The 19,797-nt window shown below is 38.2% G+C and overlaps 1 protein-coding gene across 1 annotated transcript; it reads left to right on the forward strand.

The window, feature by feature from the left end:
• The first annotated feature begins 1,796 nt into the window (after nucleotides 1-1,796).
• Nucleotides 1,797-3,411, forward strand: LOC145053472 (protein transport protein sft2-like). Its single transcript, XM_079001525.1, has 4 exons — nucleotides 1,797-2,266; nucleotides 2,616-2,883; nucleotides 2,982-3,086; nucleotides 3,170-3,411. The coding sequence occupies exons 1-4, from the start codon at nucleotides 2,043-2,045 to the stop codon at nucleotides 3,278-3,280; spliced, it is 708 nt and encodes a 235-aa protein (XP_078857651.1). The 5' UTR covers nucleotides 1,797-2,042; the 3' UTR covers nucleotides 3,281-3,411.
• The last annotated feature ends 16,386 nt before the right edge of the window (nucleotides 3,412-19,797 follow it).

Below are 19,797 nucleotides of genomic sequence, written 5' to 3' on the forward strand. Positions count from 1 at the left end.
ATACTCTGAAGATTCAGTTTTTGTGATCAGTTCATCTTAACTTAACAATCTTTCTATAACGTAATCAGATTAAAATATATGGGTTAATATTGCAAAAGAACTAAGATTTTTGAAATTATTATGTTTTAGGCTAAACTTTTTTATTTGAAAAAAAACCTTAATTTTTTCACTTTTGTTTTATATCTTTTATCGTTTTGTATGTACCATTTTTTCATTTTAACCCATAGTAATTCACAACCCTATTCTTGTTGTTGTTTATGTTTTCAACGATGAAACACCATATTGTATATAGGACATGAATGAATGGTTTTTTCTAAACGGTAAAGTATACACTTTAATATATTCTTAAAATTACTCCTCGGGGAGGAGGGAGTCATTCCCTCCCAACCCATTGAACCCACTGGCACATCACTTTTTCTTTTTTATTTTTCTTCATCTTTTCCAACCCACAAAACACGAAAATCCTATCTTTTTAAACCCACTTAACAGTCAACCCACGCAAGTAAAAAAAATACAAAAAAATCAAAGGTAAAATCTTAATTAGCAATAGAGTTATCGGCGGTACCACTCCCGCTTCAACGAGCGGGTTGATTGATTTCACTAACCCATTTCATCATCTCTCTCTACTTTCTCTTTCTTATTTTCTCTTGTACCACATGTTTTAAAACTTGTACCTTAGTTGTTTTGTATTTTTTTTAATTGAGTGAGTTCAAAAAGATAAGATTTTCTTGTGTTGTGGGTTGGGAAAGATGAAGTAAAATAAAAAAGAAAAAATGATGTGACAGTGGATTCGGTGGGTTGGGAGGGAACGACTCCCTCTTCCCTTAATTATACTTATGTCATAGACTGAACTTGAATCCTTAACAAAAAAAAGTGTATATCACTATACCGCTATGCTAAAAGCCTATCGTATGAAGAAACATGGTTTGTGTTCAATTTTTGTTGACGCGATGTATATTGATATCTATTTGTAAGATGATCATAGATTATTGACATGATAGCTGATATTAGTTTTAGAATCAAAAGAAAGACAAATCCTTGACTCCAATCTATTATTGAAAAAAATTTGTCTAGGTTTAAAATCAAAAGAAAAACAAATCTTTAAGCCCAATCTGTTATTGAAAATCTAATTTAAGCTTTTATGCAATTTGATAAATAATGATATCATTATATTCCTCAAGTTTTTCCTATCAATAGTAGTATACTAAGGGGGTGTTTGGGGTATTTTTTCAAAGGACAAAAGAACTTTTGGGAAAAGTTTCAAAAAGTCACGTTTCCTGACTTTTCCAAAAAGTCAGTTTTCCCTCTTTAAAAAAATCCAAAAGGAGCTTTCAAAAAGATTTTTCCAAACATCTTTTTAATGTTATCTTTTCCCAAAAGTACTTTTCCCTCTCAAAAAGATATCCCAAACACCCCCTAAACAAATTCCTCAATTGTATTGTTATTAATTTTGAAATTATCATAAAAGCTTCAATGTCCAAATTAACATATGCAAAATCATTTGTAATACAATTGCATCCAATTTAATAGATGTAGAACCTTCGACCTCTAAATAAACAAACATAAAACTGTGTGATACAAATTCATCCAAGTTACTCGACAAAAATGTTTTAGTTTCCAACTTAGCATATATGTGACCATTTGTGATACAATTGTACCAAGTTAACAGACATAGGACCGTTTTACAGGACATTGTCAAACTGTTAAAATTAGAAAAAAAAATATATAATTACTCTAAAAAAATCCTAAAATATAATATTAATCAAAATATATTCATCCCCTTATATTCAATTTTTATCAAAAGAGTGAGCTTGAAAACTTCCTAACGAAGGATGCGACCGTGGAGTGCGAAGAACTTCGGCCAAGGGCTATTTTTCCCCATAATCTTCTGTTGACAGAAGAAGAAGAATCTACTTGTACACAACTAACCAGTAGGCGAAGAACGCTTCCAACAACATCACCTGTATCCTTCGAGGAACTGGTTTTCAGCTCCGATCCCAAATTCAAATCGAGCACAACAGTTTGGATTCGAAACTTGAAAGATGCAAAATTGGTTTTCCGCCGGCGCCGGTGACAGTAGCGGCGATAGTAATCGCAATTCACTTCCAAAGACGCTGTCGTCTTCCTCTTCGTCGCTGCTAGCGGATTGGAACTCGTATGCTGCTACAAAAGGCTCCGATGTAGGCTCTAGTAGCCTCGTTGGTTCGTTTGATATTGAATCGGCTGTTAGGTCTGCCAACGACACTGTGACTGGCACCTTCAATGTGTAAGCCGCTCTACAATTTCTTCCTCGGTTTATTTTACGAAACTAATTGAGTAATCAAGTTGCTGATTTGGGGATCCTTCCGTATTTCATTGATCTGTTTGAATGTTGATGAATTTTTTGTGAACAAACGACTGAACACTTGAATTTTCACACTTGTAATTTGATCTAGGCTTCGTGATCTGCAAAATTGAGCTTACGACTTCTCAGTTCTTCTTGGCTATTAACGTTAACCTAATAATCAATAACCGCCTTCTATTACTTGTGCTTCGTGCAATTTGAAGTTGATAATGGCAATGCTTGATTATGAAAATTACGAAGATTGAAAAATGTCTGTTTGATTCTTGTTCAGGGTATCTAGAGGAGTGAGTAACATACCAGGAAATTTACAGTCTGCTACAAGTAACATCCCTTCAGGAAAATCTCTCATGTATTTTGGGCTTCTACTTGCATCAGGGGTGTTCTTCATTTTTGTAGCATTTACCATTTTTCTCCCTGTAATAGTAATAGTCCCTCAGAAATTTGCTCTTTGCTTCACTGTTGGATGTGGTTTCATAATCGGGGCATTCTTCATGCTTAAAGGCCCAAAAAACCAGTTTCTGCATATGACATCAACAGAGGTAAACTACTAAACTACTAAACCACTAAACCACAAACACAATTTTAATCAAAACATTTTCTAACATTTATTTATTTATTTAAAAAAAAATTGTTTCAGAGACTTCCTTTCACGTTGGGGTTCATAGGCAGCATGGTGGGGACCATTTATGTTTCCATGGTTCTTCATAGCTATATCCTCTCTGTGTTCTTTGCTGTTATTCAGGTATGAAAATTTATTCTTGTTTTAAATTTAAAAAATAATAACAATAAACATTATTTTTTATTTTTTTTATCATTTTACAACAGGTTCTTGCCCTTGCATACTATTGTATTTCATATTTCCCGGGTGGATCAGCAGGGATGAAATTTCTAACATCTTCAATGACTTCAGCAGTCTTGAAATGTTTTGGGCGTTGACCATTGACCTTTGTGATTCTTCTGGATTTTTGTACTTTTGAACATATAGATATAGTCCCTTTATCATTACCGAATTTGTTTTTGAGATGAGTCGATTTTTTTTTTAATCTAAATATTGTGATTACTTCTTATTCTTATGTTTTAATCTGTTTTGAAACTCCTAAATAGAAACAAAATACAAGGAGAACTAGATAACTTAATATTGAGCATTAGATCAAAGTCATATAATAGCTTTAATGAGATGAACCCCAATCATTCCTTACTTGAAGCTCACATCATATTCTTTCTTTGGTTTTTGTGGTTTGTTCAAATATAATATCAACACATCAATATCCTTTCTATAGTTTTTGTGGTTTGTTTGAATTTATAAGGGAGTTGATTAATAAATGTTATAATCAAAGTGGGTATGTGCAAGATTTATCATCTTCGAAAGGGGTTTGATTACTATCTCTCGGATGATTGGAAATAGAACAATGAATCCTTTTATGTTTAAGGACCGAGGAAGAGAGCACAACCCACATTTGGCATAGATATTGTAGGCATCTAAGTTTAAAACCATCTGAACCATGCAACACAACTAGATGGTTAAAATGTTACCTCATGTGAGAGGAAACATGTAACACGCCTCGTCCCTTAAAGAAAAGGCACATTTTTTACTCTTTAGAAATATATGGTTTCTAAACAAATATGTCGGTAAACATAACCAATTGTTTTTGATGAATTACGAATTAGCTTAAAGATTAGCATGTCATATTGTTTATTAGATGTTACAGACTCAAGACTTACACTAGATATTTTTCCTTCATTTTAAAATACATGTGTAGATTAAATACAACAAACACTGATAATGCAAAAAAAAAGTTATTGGTTTACTAGGTAACACGCCTCACCCTCAATGAGAAGTCGTAGTTTCAACTCTTACGTTTTAAAATATCTATTCGCGACTGACCAATGGCTAAAACGAAATTTTGTCTAAAAAATAATGGCAAATGGGGAACAAAAAATATTGGGGTTAAACGCAAACTTATACGGAAATGTTGGGGCCAAATGCAAACAAAAAAAATGCAAAAACTGACACGTCATCATTACCTGTTGATGACTGGTCAAGGGTCCGAAAATGAAACGTTTTCTAAAATATAATGGCAAATGAAGAACAAAAAATAAATTTGGGGTTAAATCGAAACGAGGATGTATAAATAATGGTTTTTAAGGTATTAACCCCTATTTTTTATTCAAAAGGATAAGGTTTGACTGTTAAACTCTTATGTTCCTTGTGAATAAGATATTTTTACATTATGAAGTATTATTTGTACAATTCTAAATTATAATATTATTATATTGAATGATTGTTGTACTATTAGCTTAATGGTTTGGACGTCTTAAAAAAATATTATTATTATATTCAACCTATTTTTAGAAATAGTAAGATTTCTTTTATAAGATAGTTAAGATATATATATATATATATATATATATATATATATATATATATATATATATATATATATATATAAGATGGATAACTTATATTTCAAAAAACCTAAGTTTATAAAATATAAACTTTGTCTTTTGCTAAAAGACAAAAGGTGTCAACTAGTCCAAAAAGTTGTGCATGACTTATTAATTCATCACTTATGAAATAATGTGTTACTTGTATTGTAAAATAATTATTTCCATGAAATTAATATTTTCCCAATTTATTATAAGAGTTTATGAATATTTACTAAAATCAATTTCTAATAAATAATCAATTGTATCAAATTGTTGTTAGTGTAACCCTTAATATCATATGTTATTTAACAATATCATTTTAGTATGACTCTTGAGCATATTAGATCTTTCAATCTCCCACTTGCACAAGACTCATATTATATTGATATAGTTAGTGGTGAACGTCTAGCAACATTTCACTGCCCCCAACAACATATGACATTGTGTCATTCCATCAACCCCAATTCCCCAGAAGCCCAAAGCTACAATTGGTGTGTAAGGTAAGTTTATCAGTTATCCCTTTGCTACATAAATCATATTGAACATGAGATATAGATCGCAGTCAATCTCATATAAGTGTTCAACTTTACATCAGACCTTAGATGTCTAACTCTCAATGAATAAGATGATCAAATCCCATCTTGACTACATACGCCTCTTACATGGTTCACATCATGCCCGATAATAGCTTTTAGAACTGTCTGTCTAAAGAACAACATTTGACTACATCAAAGCATAACATTCTCCACACTCAAGTCCCATATATGTATCTCAGGTGTTAAGGATATACAAATATTACCATTATCAAGTATCATTCATGACAACGATCCAAGAAATGATCTTGAACGAGTCAGTCCAATACTTGCTCTCTATCAAGTACCTATGAAACTGGTTACAACGCTTTGTCAACCATTCCAATTCATATTAGTCTTACTTTATTACTGTTCCGAAAATAATAACCGACTATGGATTTTAGAGTGAATAAATTTGCTCATGGATTAAACATGTTAATAAAGAACACAACAAATATTTAATGAAGGGATCATATGCCCTATATATCATAGTCATTACAATAGATGATGTTATAATGTTCTAATACTCAATACTAGAACATAGATCAAAGCCAATCACTAGAATAGCGAAGTCCTATTCCTCAAGCATGACCTTTAAACTCGACTTGAGGAAGGGGCTTTGTGAAAGGATTCGCCAAATTTTGATCAGTGTGAACTTTACGAATAGTAATTTCACCTTCTTCAACTTTATACCAGATGAAGTTGAATCTTCGGCTAATATGCCTGGTCAGCAAAAGCACCCTAATTGTCACAGAAAACATTTAGTGGGTCCTGAATGTTAGGCACTACCCCTAGATCTCCAATGAATTTCTTCATCCAAGCAGCCTCTTGTGAAGCTTCAGAAGTAGCAATGTGTTCTGATGTAACGCCCACAGATCTGAGCTAGTCAATTTAGAGACAATGAGCATCAAAAATAAGTTTTTTGATGGAAGATTATTTAGAAGGATTAATCTTAACCAAGTTATAGTATATGTTACAAGGGTTCCGTACATATAAAGAAAGTCGATATCCGAGTTATAACGAAGAAGTTATGGCCCGTCGAAGTTTTACGGCGAAACTGACACGACACCACGTAACGTAAAAAGTAAAAAAAATTGATAAACTAATTTTTAGCCTTAGATATCTAAGTGAAAGTTGTAATATAAGTTAAACCAAGAGTGTGCATAAAAAGAACATCAAAATCTGACTTCGTATGAGGAAGTTATGATTTTTCTAAGATTTGGCATAGCAGTGCACAACCCGAAATTCGAATTTTAGATCGATCGATTTTTGGCCAACACAACCTAAATGATAATTGAAGATCTCATTAATATTATCGCAACGGTAAAAATACAGACGAAAACAGACGTCGGATGAAGAAGTTGTGAATTTTTAACGGACTTTTCTTGTCCCGGCTTGTTAAAAATATAACTTTAAAAATAAAGTCAAAATTAGCCGACGAAGTCTAAATGAAAGTCGTAGAGTACGTCTCCACCTACGCATGGATATAAAAAGCGTCAAAAGCACAGCTCGTATGAACAAGTTACAAATTATAATAGTATTTTTATGTATTAAAATAAAGTATAAATCATATATACGTACATATATATATATATATATATATATATATATATATATATATATCATTAGAAAGGTATCGACGATGCGGTCATTATAAGACTAATGTTGAATACTTTCGATATTAGTTTAGTACAAATATCGTTAAATCTATTAAAAATAGTATTATAAATGAGTGTTTAGTTGTTTATATAACTATAAGGTCATTAAGTAACTATGAGGGTAGTTTTTGAAAATTCAATTACTATAAATAAGAGCATTGGGCTCTCATATTTCTTGCACCATTCTCTTGATTCAAGAGTCTTTCTCTTCTTATCCCCCGAGCATTTTCGGTCCCTCGTGATTCGACTTCTCTTTCTGTAGTTTTAGTATAGTAAGGTGAACGTTGAAGCGCTGCACGAATCTTTCTTAGAAAGATTCAGCGACGAAGTTCTGCCCCTACAGAGCCTGACTCCTAGCTAAAACCCCCATTGTAAGTAAGTTATGCTTACCCTATTTTTATATAGCTTATATTTAAAATTAGTATTGTTATTATGAACTTATAATAAATATTTGGGCTATTATTATGACTTATATAAGTGTCGTTATAATATCTTTTTAACTACTCACGGTACGGAAAATCTAGTTTAAAGGGTCGCATAGGGTTGTTGGATTTCAGAAGTGCTATATGCCAAAATGGTCCTTCCCTCCGGTGTTTTATGTCTGGTCCCTGTCTGTTTATAGTGGTTGGAGAATATTGTTTAAACGTTTATATAATAATAATAATAATAAGACTAATAATTAGTCACGATAAATATTAGACTAAAATCTAGTGATAATAATATTAGGTTTCTTCGAAGGAAATTATTTTTAAGAAGCGAAGCGTTGTCTGAGTTCGGAATCACCACCTTTACAGGTGAGTGCATAGTTACTTTCATCTTACACATAGATATGAAGTATTTTATATAAATTACGTGATACGTGTGCATATTATCTGTATACTTGCTATCTATGCTGGATGAACGATTTTATATATTTTTTAAATGATTTAAACTGTATATGTATTTTATATCTACAAAATATGTTGGGTAAAACATGGGTAGATTAGATATGAGATAAATAATGAGCGATGAAAGATGAGATGAATGATGAGCGATGATATATTAGTGGTAAATTATGGTGAAAAGTGATGACCTAAGCGAAAAACCAAGCGATGTCCCCGTCATCTAGCAGAGTATGGATGACAACCACGGACTATTCTAGACAGTCCAGTGGAACACTAGCAGGCTCGCAACATGTAGGTGTTTTGAACGATGTGTTCACCCGGTGTACTCTAAACCCTAGCGACTATGCGACTTAGCGCCTCTTGTATAAACCCTGGCAACTATGAGACTTAGTGCCTAAACTCTGGCGACTATGTGACTTAGTGCCTGTCGAGTAAACCCTGGCAACGATGGATTTCATGTCGATTCCTTAGGATGATCCTTAGGAATGAATGAACAAGGAATAGCTAATTCTTAGGGTAGATCCATAAGAGTAAAAAAGATAATGTGGATTGATAATAGGGTTGACTATTTGATGTTTAAACATAATAATTATATTATTTTGGGTTGAAAACCCTATGTACTCACCACGTTTCCCAACCTAACCCACTCAAGCTTATTTAAATCATAGGTGCTGATACGAAGTTACATTACACTGAGAGATTAAAGAGGTGTAGATCACTAGTGTAAATGAATGTAAGTTTTGTTTATGTTTATGTTTATGTATTGACAATGACATCCCAAATGTTTTAAAATGAATAAAAATACATTTTTTCAGAAATGCTTTGATAACGTATTTATCATGTTTTATTGGGAACAAATTCCGCAACATTTTTATTAAAATAAGTACTCTGATTTTTATAAAGCATAAACAAAATCAATCTTTTCTGGCCGTGAAAATGGGGATGTCACATCTGACTTTATAGTGGATTGTGCAACAACACTTTGGTTGGAGCTTTTCTAAAACACCACACCCCATTTATAATGAACACGTATCCTGATTGTGACTTGCAATCATCTCAATCAGTAGTGAAGGAAACATTAGTGTAGCACTTTACACTTAAGCTTTTGTCCACGCCTCCATAGACGAGGAACATATCCTTAGTAATTCGTAAGTACTTGAGAATGTTCTTCACAACTGTCCAATGAATTTCCCTTGGATTTTTTTGGAATTTTCTTACCATGCTCATAGCATAATCAAGATCAAGTCTAGTACAATTCATGGCGTACATGATGGATCCAATAGCCGAATGCCACAACTAGAAATTTTGTGTCATGTAATCTATACACTCAAGTAAATGTTGAATCAAAAACTTAAGAGCATGTGTGATACCTATTATTATGACATCAAAAACTTCAATCAAATACATCATACAAGTACTAAAAATAGTCATTAAACAATTGGAAACCCTAGAAGTTCTTGTTTAGGTCCATTTTGGACTAGGACTCCCTTATTGGACCCAAATGGACCAATAAGCTTCCAATTTGACTATCATGGGCTTAGAACCCTAATTGGGCTCTAATTGGACCCACAATCATTTGTTTCAACATTTTGGGCCATTTTGGGCCTAGAATGAAATGAATTAAAAGCTTTGATCCATGAATAACCTAAACTAGTCCAACAAAAATGTAAAAATCATATTATATTTCTTTTAGGTTAAAACTCACCCAAACTAACTCTAATATTGGGCTTAGGGGCAAAAAGCCCAAATTTTCCTTTTTCCTTCAAAATTCTCAGCCCAAGGCCCAAGTCCAAGAAGAAATGGAGAAGTGTTGACTATTTGCATGCCACCTCACTTATATCCAACATGTTTCCATGCACATCTCATACTTCTAGGAACACATCACTTCAAAGATCATTTCTTCTTTCCCTCTCTCACTCTCGGCCGAAACACACACACACACACAAATCTCTCACAAACTCTCTCTAGATTACTCAAGAAGCCATCCTTCCTCTCCATTCAAAAATCTCGAAAATTAGGAGGTTTTCAAGAGGATATTTCCACCAACTCTTCATCTAAGGTAAGGTTATGCTTGGATCTATGACTTAGATTCTTTGTTTTATCAAAAATCTCTTCCTAATCCATGCAAAAATCATGATCTTGCATCCTAGAAAACTCCATAAACTCGAGATCTTCATCAAGGGAAGCTAGGGCCAAAAATCACCAAGTTTTCTTCCATCTTTTCTTCAAAAACCGAAACTACACCCTAAGGTGAGCTTCATACTCCCTATTTTTCTGTTTTATGACTTTTATGGGGGGGGGGGGAATACAAGTGAAAGTGTAGATCTATATGTATTTTGTATGCCTTGTATGATTTCTATGCTTATATGTGTGTTTTTGTGTGTTTATGATGTTGGATCTAGTCATAAGCCCCTAAAAATCGAGATATACTTTATGTAAAATGATACTAGCATCAATCATAGTACTACATACAAAGTATTTCAAGAAAAATAGCTAAGTGTCTTAATAACATCTTCTTTGGGCTAAAAACTCAATTTTTGGACACAAAATGTTAAAAATATAAAGTTTAAGGGCCCAAAATGACATATTACGAATTCTGATGGATGAGGAGTGTCAAAACAGTTTCAATAAACTATTTTCTGGAAATATACTCATTTGGAGGATTAAAAATATAAATTTCAAGCTTAATGGGCTAAAAATGACAATTTCGGCCCAATAGGGCCCAATATGCGAAATTTTCTGTTTTGAAGGGCCAAAACTGTGTTTTTCTGTAAAACAGTGGACTACTAGTGTTCCAAGTCCTTTTCTAAGGTTTAAAATGCTTCTCAAAATTTAAAAGGACCAAAGTTGCAAAAAAATTTCAATTTGGGCCAAAATTGTAAAAACTGCGAAAAAGAGGGGTTACAACTGAGAAAATTGTATTTTCAGGGACTAAAACTGTTTTCAACTAAAAATGTCCTGAAAAAATATCAATTCCAATAAGTTTTGATGTTAAAATGCCAAGAAAAATAGTTTAAGGACTAAACCGGAAATTTATTTATGCAAAGGGTTGAAAAAGTAAATTTACAAAATAAAGAGGGGCTGAAACAGAAAATTTTCAAGGCTAATTCAATGCACCCATCGTGATCAAATGTTGGCACCGCGACTACCGACGAAATACAATACACAACAATACCAAAAATCGTTGTTAAACGAATTGATTCGGTCTCGAATCAATAACAACCCCAAACTACTAACACGACGATAACTCGATTCACTCAAGTAACATTTGGGAATTCAATACACACGTGAGAGTGCACAGACGTCGACGCACCATCTTTGGGCCCCAAAGTGTAAAATCTTGTTTGTTGGGCCTAGCTAGCCCAATGACCTGATCTTTAGGCCCGAAGACTTCTACCTTACGAGTTGTTGGGTCTTACATGATCTAACACAGCGTAAAAGGACTTTCAATGGCTTTTATACTATTGGTCCCCAAGGGTCCTTTGGTACTGCTAGTAAAGTCGGTTATTTTAATGCGAGTCGGGTCAAGGGCCCTTCGCACTCTTTTTTTTTATCCCCAACCGGCTAACGGAGTTATCGAGGTCTTCGTGCCCTCTTTCTCTTCGGATGTGGGACTACTAGAAGTCAGGGCGGTTGGATTACGTGAATAGTACGGACGACACCTACGGGATCGTTAGTATAGTTGTAAACTGGTCGTTTGCGTAACGCGTGTTTATAGCAATTCACCATGCGCAATAATCCGACGTCGCCTGGAATCAATGACTTCACACGCCGCGATGGTACTACAACTACATGAAATTCAAAGTGTTAGGAAAACATCGGGTTTTCCTAGGGTTTTTCAATACATACGGTTTCGAAATGTACACAAGTTTAATGAACATTTTTTTTTTACAACTATAGAAACAAACAAGCATACTTATGGATCTTCACAAACGTTTTCATAAACTCTTTTCAGAAAATATCGGATTTTCTGGTAGTTTTTCAAAACAATACAAAACGTTGCTTTTCAAATACCGCTTATGAACTCACCAACATTTCATATGTTGACGTTTTTCAAAATACTTGTATTCTCAGGTAACAAGTAAACCGAAGGAAAAATGTACTCAGTGATGGCTTGCAGTTTGTTTATTTATGAACCGAACAATTTATTTTTGGGAATGTAATGTTAAAACAATGTACTCAGTGTAAACTTATTCAGTTGTACTATATTAATGCATGGTGATGAATGATGTTATGTTTCATATATATTCAATGTTATGGTATTCAATTAAGTCACGACAGCCCTCGGACGTTTCCGCCGCCTGGTTCGGGTAAATAAAACACCCTTGCTTGCACTAGGAATAAGAACATAACGCTGAACCAAACAAATTAAGGCTAGCATCTCGGTTAATTCAGGACTGTTCTTAGTGGTACCAAGGAGTAGATGTAGCCTGATCAACTACATTCTCTCCAAAGTAAAACTAACACACGTCCTGATGAGATCGGGATAGCTAGGGAACCTAAAACTATACCCTTTTAGCACCAAAAAGAGAACGTCTATTTACTATATATCATAGTCGTGAGAGTGACGATAGGTTATACTTTCCCCCAGTCGTCATGGAGGGAGAGCAGCTGGGTATTCAGTTCCACCAAGTCCTAGTGGCTCATGGGATGCTTGAAGATGAACCAGAGGGTAATCCAAAAGAAGCACATGACGTCGGACCAGACGAATACATAGACACCGACTACGAATTTGGTGAGACCGACGACGACGTTGAGGAAGGCCAAGACGGGGACAAGGACCATATCCCTCCGTGTGAGAACGAGGCGCAACCAGACCACCCCGCTCCACCAGTGAACCCCCCAAGGGAGAACCGTTCCCCCGAAGCTGAGATCGCCGCACTGCGACAACAGCTGTATGCTATGGAAGCTCGGGCAGTGCGAGCTGAGCATGAGAGGGATGAGGTTATTGGAGACATGGCGGAGATGGCTCAGTTACTGGTGCAACATTTCGGCATATGACCTCGTCACTACGTAGGACGCAGCTCATCGCGGTTAGGGATGGACTTGTCTTAGTAGATCGTTAGGAACTATGCTATGTACCCCGACTCTATGTTTAAGTGACTACATACTCATAGGGCCGTTATGCTGTCGAATTAGTGTAACTCATGTATGCTCCTACGAGCAAAATTTTCTTGTATCAAATGCGGATAATATTAATGAACTTTTACGTGCTTTGCTATGATATTACAAATTGCTATGTGTTAAGAAGTTATGAATGTATGTTCAACGGTAGTAGTGTTCTAAGTTCGTACCATGCACCTAGTTAGTAGGATCACAACCTCACAGAAACCACATACACTCAACATCTTTCCGTTTCGTGACAGAAAGATGCCTCTCCGACCTACTCGCGGAAACCCAGGACCAACTCCACCCGAAGTTGACTCCACTGCATTCCAGGCAGCCGTGTCTGCTGCGGTCACCGCAGCTATGTCACAACTCCATCAGGGGAATAATGGAAGAGGCAACGGGCAAGGGGCAGGGAGTTCGAACAACGGGATGAATCAAGGACCTACCAAAACATGTACCTACAAGGACTTTACGAACGCCAAACCACGAACTTTTAACGGCACTGGAGGAGTGATCGCCCTGAAGCGATGGATCAAGAAGGTGGAGTCGGTATTCGAGATATGCGATTGCCCTGAGCAGATGAAAGTGAAGTTCGCGGCCTGCACTTTTGCGGATCAAGCACTCACCTGGTGGAACGGACATGTGGAAGCCATGACGCTCCCTGTAGCCAACGCTGTGCCGTGGGCGGAGATGAAAGTAATGTTGATGGCTGAGTACTGCCCACGAGGGGAGATACAGAAGATGGAGCAAGAGCTATGGAACCTCACTGTGCAGAATGCAAATATCGATGCCTACATATCGAGATTTAGTGAACTATCTTTGCTGTGCCCGAGTATGATCACCTCGGAAGGAAAGAAGATTGAGTGATTCATCTGGGGACTAACAACACCAATTCAAGGGAATGTGATAGCTGCGAACCCTGAAACATTTGACAGTGCAAAAAGATTGGCAAAGAAGCTGTATGACCATAACAACAAGAAGGGCGAGAAGCCAGTGGAGGCTGAGAAAAAGAAGGAAGGTGATGGCAAGAAGGGAAAGAATAATAAGAGGAGGGGACGCCAGGGCCCCGAGACCCCTAAAAAGCAGCAGACAGTGGCGGTTAACGCGGTCACTGCACCGATTCCAGCCGCACCACATGCTCCAGCCTCAGCTGCTTCAAATGCTTCAAGACCTTATTCCGGTAATCTTCCCAAGTGCAATAAGTGCGGTCTCCATCATAACGGAGAATGCAAGGACTTTCAGTGCACCAGTTGCAATCGAAGGGGAAACACTGCAAGGTATTGTAGGACTTACCCTCCCCAGAACCAAAATCAGGGAAACAACAATAACAACCATCGCAACAACAACAACATCATCACCGGCGGCAACAATGCAGGGCCTAGCCACACCTGTTATGGGTGTGGAAGGACGGGGCATTTCCGCCGAGACTGCCCTAACAACAACAATCCAGGAAACAGAGGAACAGGAAGGATGTTGACCATGGGTCAGGGTGAGGCGATTCAGGACCCCTCAGTTGTTACCGGTACGTTTCCCCTAAACCACACTTATGCATGCATCTTATTTGACACCGGGGCGGAGCGAAGTTTCGTAAGCGATAAGTTTAAACATTTATTAAAACAACAACCCCAAAAGCTAAATGAAACCTTTACGGTGGAAATGGCCAATGGGAAAACCGAATCCACTGGGGAAATCTACATAGGATGTACCCTAACCCTCAATCAACACGTCTTTTGAATAGACTTGATGCCTGTGTCAATTAGGAGTTTCGATGTGATTATTGGCATGGACTGGTTAAGCCCCCACCATGCTGAAATTATGTGTCACGAGAAGGCCGTTCGTCTTCGTCTCCCAAATCACGAAACCCTAGTAATTTACGGAGACAAACCTAGCATGAACCTTCTTCTCGTCTCGTGCATCAAGGCACAAAAACACCTACGAAAGAAGGATTCGGCATTTCTGGCTCACATAGTGGATAAAACCAAGGAAGAAACTAACATTCAAGATATTCCGGTAGCGTGTGAATTTCCAGACGTGTTTCCTGAAGATCTTCCGGGAGTACCCCCAGAGAGACAGGTGGAGTTTCGAATCGACCTCGTACCAGGAGCAACTCCTCTTGCTAAATCACCCTATCGGCTGGCTCCTGCTGAAATGCAGGAATTGTCCAGCTAACTCAGTGAGCTTCTGGACAAGGGATTTATCCGACCTAGTTACTCGCCATGGGGAGCTCCAGTCCTTTTTGTCAAAAAGAAGGACGGATCTTTTAGAATGTGCATCGATTACAGAGAGTTAAATAAACTCACTGTTAAAAACCGCTACCCACTCCCACGAATCGATGACCTATTCGACCAGCTCCAAGGAGCTAGTTATTTTTCTAAAATAGATCTACGGTCTGGATACCACCAACTCAAAGTCCGGGAAGAGGATATTCCAAAAACCGCTTTCCGAACCCCCCGCTACAGACATTATGAATTTGTTGTAATGCCCTTCGGTCTGACAAATGCTCCTGCCGCATTTATGGACCTAATGAATCGAATCTGTCGACCATTCCTCGACAACTTTGTCATTGTCTTCATTTATGACATTCTCGTTTATTCTCGAAGCAAAGAAGAGCATGGCCGACATCTCCGACAAATCCTAGAAACTCTACGATCGGAGAAGCTATACGCAAAACTCTCCAAGTGTGAGTTCTGGCTCCGAAATGTGAACTTCCTAGGTCACGTAGTTAGCCAAGATGGAATTCATGTGGATCCCTCTAAGGTCAAAGCCGTGGAAGGATGGGCAACCCCGACAACGCCCACTGAAATTCGTCAATTCTTGGGTCTAGCAGGCTACTATAGGAGATTCATTCAAAACTTCTCTAAGATCGCCAAGCCACTTACCTCGCTTACGCAGAAGGGCGTACCGTTCAAATGGACGGACAAACAAGAAGTCGCATTTCGAACCCTGAAACAAGCTCTCTGTAGTGCTCCTGTGCTATCTCTACCTGAAGGAATGGAAGATTTTGTAGTCTACTGTGACGCGTCAAATCAGGGATTAGGTTGCGTTCTCATGCAGCGTGGAAGGGTGATAGCTTACGCATCTCGCCAACTAAAGACGCACGAAGTAAATTATACGACCCATGATTTGGAATTGGGAGCCGTGGTCTTTGCTCTGAAAATTTGGAGGCACTACCTGTATGGTACGAAGTGCACCATCTTCACGGAACACAAGAGTCTCCAACACATCCTGAACCAGAAAGAGCTGAACATGAGGCAACGAAGATGGGTTGAATTGCTAAACGATTATGAATGCGAGATTAAGTACCACCCAGGCAAGGCCAATGTAGTAGCTGACGCATTAAGTCGGAAGGAGTACTCTAATCGTCGTGCGAAAACCCTCTCGATAACCATTCAATCTCATTTGGCCACCCAAATTGCAGCAGTCCAGTCAGAGGCCATGAAGACGGAAAATAGAGCAAGCGAAGCATTGCGTGGGATGGAGAAGAACCTAGAGGCAAAGGAGAATGGAGTATACTACTTCATGAACCGTATTTGGGTCCCAAAAATCAGAGGATTTAGGGAGGTTTTTATGAAGGAAGCCCACAAGACACGATACTCCATTCATCCGGGTTCAGACAAGATGTATTTGGATATTAAACAACACTATTGGTGGCCTAACATGAAGGCGGAAATTGCTACCTACGTTAGTAAGTGCCTTACTTGTGCCAAGGTAAAGGTGGAATACCAGAAGCCCTCAGGGTTATTACAGCAACCAGTAATTCCTGAGTGGAAATGGGAGGGAATTTCTATGGATTTCATGACCAAGCTACCCAAAACGTCGGATGGACTAGACACCATATGGGTAATAATCGATCGACTGACGAAATCTGCCCATTTCCTGCCAATCAAGGAATCCTACAAGATGGAGAGATTGACGCGTTTATACGTACGAGAAATCATGAGACTCCATGGAGTGCCAAAATCTATTATCTCGGATAGGGACAGTAGGTTCACCTCACGTTTTTGGCAATCACTTCACAATGCAATGGGAACTCATCTCGACATGAGCACCGCTTATCATCCGCAAACGGGTGGTCAAAGCGAACGAACCATCCAAACGCTCGAAGACATGCTCCGCGCATGCGTGATAGACTTTGGGAAGTCTTGGGATACCCACCTACCTTTAATCAAATTCTCGTATAACAATAGCTATCATTCGAGCATCAAGGTGGCTCCTTTCGAAGCACTGTACGGGCGTAAGTGTAGGTCACCGTTATGTTGGGCTGAAGTAGGTGACACCCAGCTAGCAAAAGCACTCACGTCAGATCAGACGCTAACGGGACCGGAGATCATTCGTGAAACCACAGAAAAGATCGTCCAAATCAGGGCTCGATTACAAGCATCGCGCGACCGACAAAAGAGCTACGCCGATAAACGGTGAAAGCCCTTAGAGTTTCAGGTTGGTGATCGAGTACTGTTGAAAATCTCACCCTGGAAAGGAGTTATACGTTTCGGAAAACGGGGAAAACTGAACCCACGATACATTGGACCTTTCGAGATCGTCGCCCGAATAGGCCCAGTGGCGTATAAGCTGCAGCTACCCACAAAGCTAAACAGTGTTCACCCCGTGTTCCATGTCTCTAATCTAAAGAAGTGTCTATCGGAAGAAACACTTGTCATTCCTCTTGACGAAATCGAAATCAACGAGAATCTCCTGTTCATTGAAGAACCGATTGAAATCATGGACAGGGAGGTGAAGCGTACTAAGCAAAGTCGCATCCCGATCGTGAAAGTACGGTGGAACGCAAAGCGTGGGCCAGAATTCACGTGGGAACGCGAAGACCAAATGAAGCAAAAGTACCCTCACCTATTCTAGCGTTCTCAAACCTAGCTCCAAACAGAATTTCGGGACGAAATTCCCTCTAACGGGGGGATGATGTCAGAACTAGAAATTTTGTGTCATGTAATCTATACACTCAAGTAAATGTTGAATCAAAAACTTAAGAGCATGTGTGATACCTATTATTATGACATCAAAAACTTCAATCAAATACATCATACAAGTACTACAAATAGTCATCAAACAATTTGAAACCCTAGAAGTTCTTGTTTAGGTCCATTTTGGACTAGGACTCCCTTATTGGACCCAAATGGACCAATAAGCTTCCAATTTGACTATCATGGGCTTAGAACCCTAATTGGGCTCTAATTGGACCCACAATCATTTGTTTCAACATTTTGGGCCATTTTGGGCCTAGAATGAAATGAATTAAAAGCTTTGATCCATGAATAACTGATGAGATTAAAATAACTTTTAATCTATGAAGATCGATTAGATCTTGAACAAGTATATGAATAAAAAACAGTAAGAACGCAATAAAAAGAACAAGACAAGATTGAATCAAACGAGTCGAATGATTAAAACAAAATCCTCAGAAGAGCTCGATTAAGAACATCAACTGTAGAGGATTGGTAGGTTACAAAAACGATTAAGAAACCTGCTGTACTCTAGATGAATCGCTATTCATAAATTTCTATAATCGTAAACCTCTATCTTGTTGTTAACCTAATATGCATGCAAGCATTGACTTATATACAATACATAAAAGGCTCTCGGTTGGACAGGCCCAAACCGGAGTGTACATGGCTAAACTATCGAGCCCAAAAGACGCAACATCAAAACAATCTTCAGCCCAACAATCTCCCCCTTTGCGTCAATTTGGAGCGAGACCTTCACTTTTTACTTGGGCCGGCAGCTGAAGCTGGTACCTTCTTCTTCACGGTGCTAAACAGACACTTGGTTATGGAGAGGATGGTCTGTCTAAACCGGATGTACCAATTGATCATATCATTGAAGTACTTGATGTCATCAGCCGAATTCTCTTTACACCGCTTGATAATTGATAAGACGTGCTCCAAGCAAGCTGTGGTGTAAAGGTGTTTGTCAGCTAAAGCGAAGAGACATTTCTGTCCTTCGGCTCTAGTGAACATCACTGAGTTACGCCTCAGATCAATCTTACCCATTTGCATTTGATTTAGATCACTGGCCGATCCCACAGGTGCTATCTTCTGTTTCTTTTTGAAAACTGTGGCGACCTCCTGATCCATTAGGGCAACCTCCATGATGTAGCAGGCCAACATCCTTTTGACATGGTCTATGATGGGACCATATTCTGTTTCATCAGTCAGAAGGATATTGTATAGGACAATCCAATCATGAGGATTAAGATTTGGCAGATCCGCTAGGGAGATAATGTGAACAGTTCTTGCAGATCCTCGAATGAGCTTGAACTTTACGTTTGTGAATCTCCCCACGGCATAAGGCTTCAGTACCCGAACGTTTACAATCTTCTGGGCGCTCCAGGTAAGATATTGAGGGCGATCGGCCTCCAAATAGAAGTCAATAAGCTCCCTGTCAAGCTCATCGTTCGGATGCGGGACTTCAAAAATGTTAGAGAAGGCGTGGAAGATGAACGCCTTTCGAGTCAGCGGCATATCAAACTGCGAATCGACAGTGTTGTTGCAGTCGAATGATATAACCGGCTCGAGCCATAATATGCTTGGAGTTTCTATGGCCTCTTTTATCATACGATCCCTGGTCCAGGAAGGGAAGAGTAACTTTCGGCTCTCAAGGAGATCATGGGCTTCTTTTTGCTTGCGTTCGGCTTCTTCAGCCTCACGCGCCACACGACTGGCATCGTCTTCAGCATTGCGACTGTTCTTTCTTTTTAACATATCAGCAATGGTCTCCGTGTCTTCATCTTCATCTTCATCTTCATCTCCTCCCTCAGCTATGTTTTTGCCCTTGTTCTTCACACCCGAACC

The sequence above is a fragment of the Lactuca serriola genome, chromosome 5, assembly GCF_051521515.1.
Source record: "Lactuca serriola cultivar US96UC23 chromosome 5, Lser_US96UC23_V15, whole genome shotgun sequence".
NCBI lineage: Eukaryota > Viridiplantae > Streptophyta > Magnoliopsida > Asterales > Asteraceae > Lactuca > Lactuca serriola.

Coding starts and splice junctions, on each gene's coding strand:
- LOC145053472 (XM_079001525.1), top strand. CDS start 2,043: ATGCAAAATTGGTTTTCCGCCGGCGCCGGTGACAGTAGCGGCGATAGT. Junction 2,884..2,981: donor TGCATATGACATCAACAGAG/GTAAACTACTAA, acceptor AAATTGTTTCAG/AGACTTCCTTTCACGTTGGG. Junction 3,087..3,169: donor TGTTCTTTGCTGTTATTCAG/GTATGAAAATTT, acceptor ATTTTACAACAG/GTTCTTGCCCTTGCATACTA.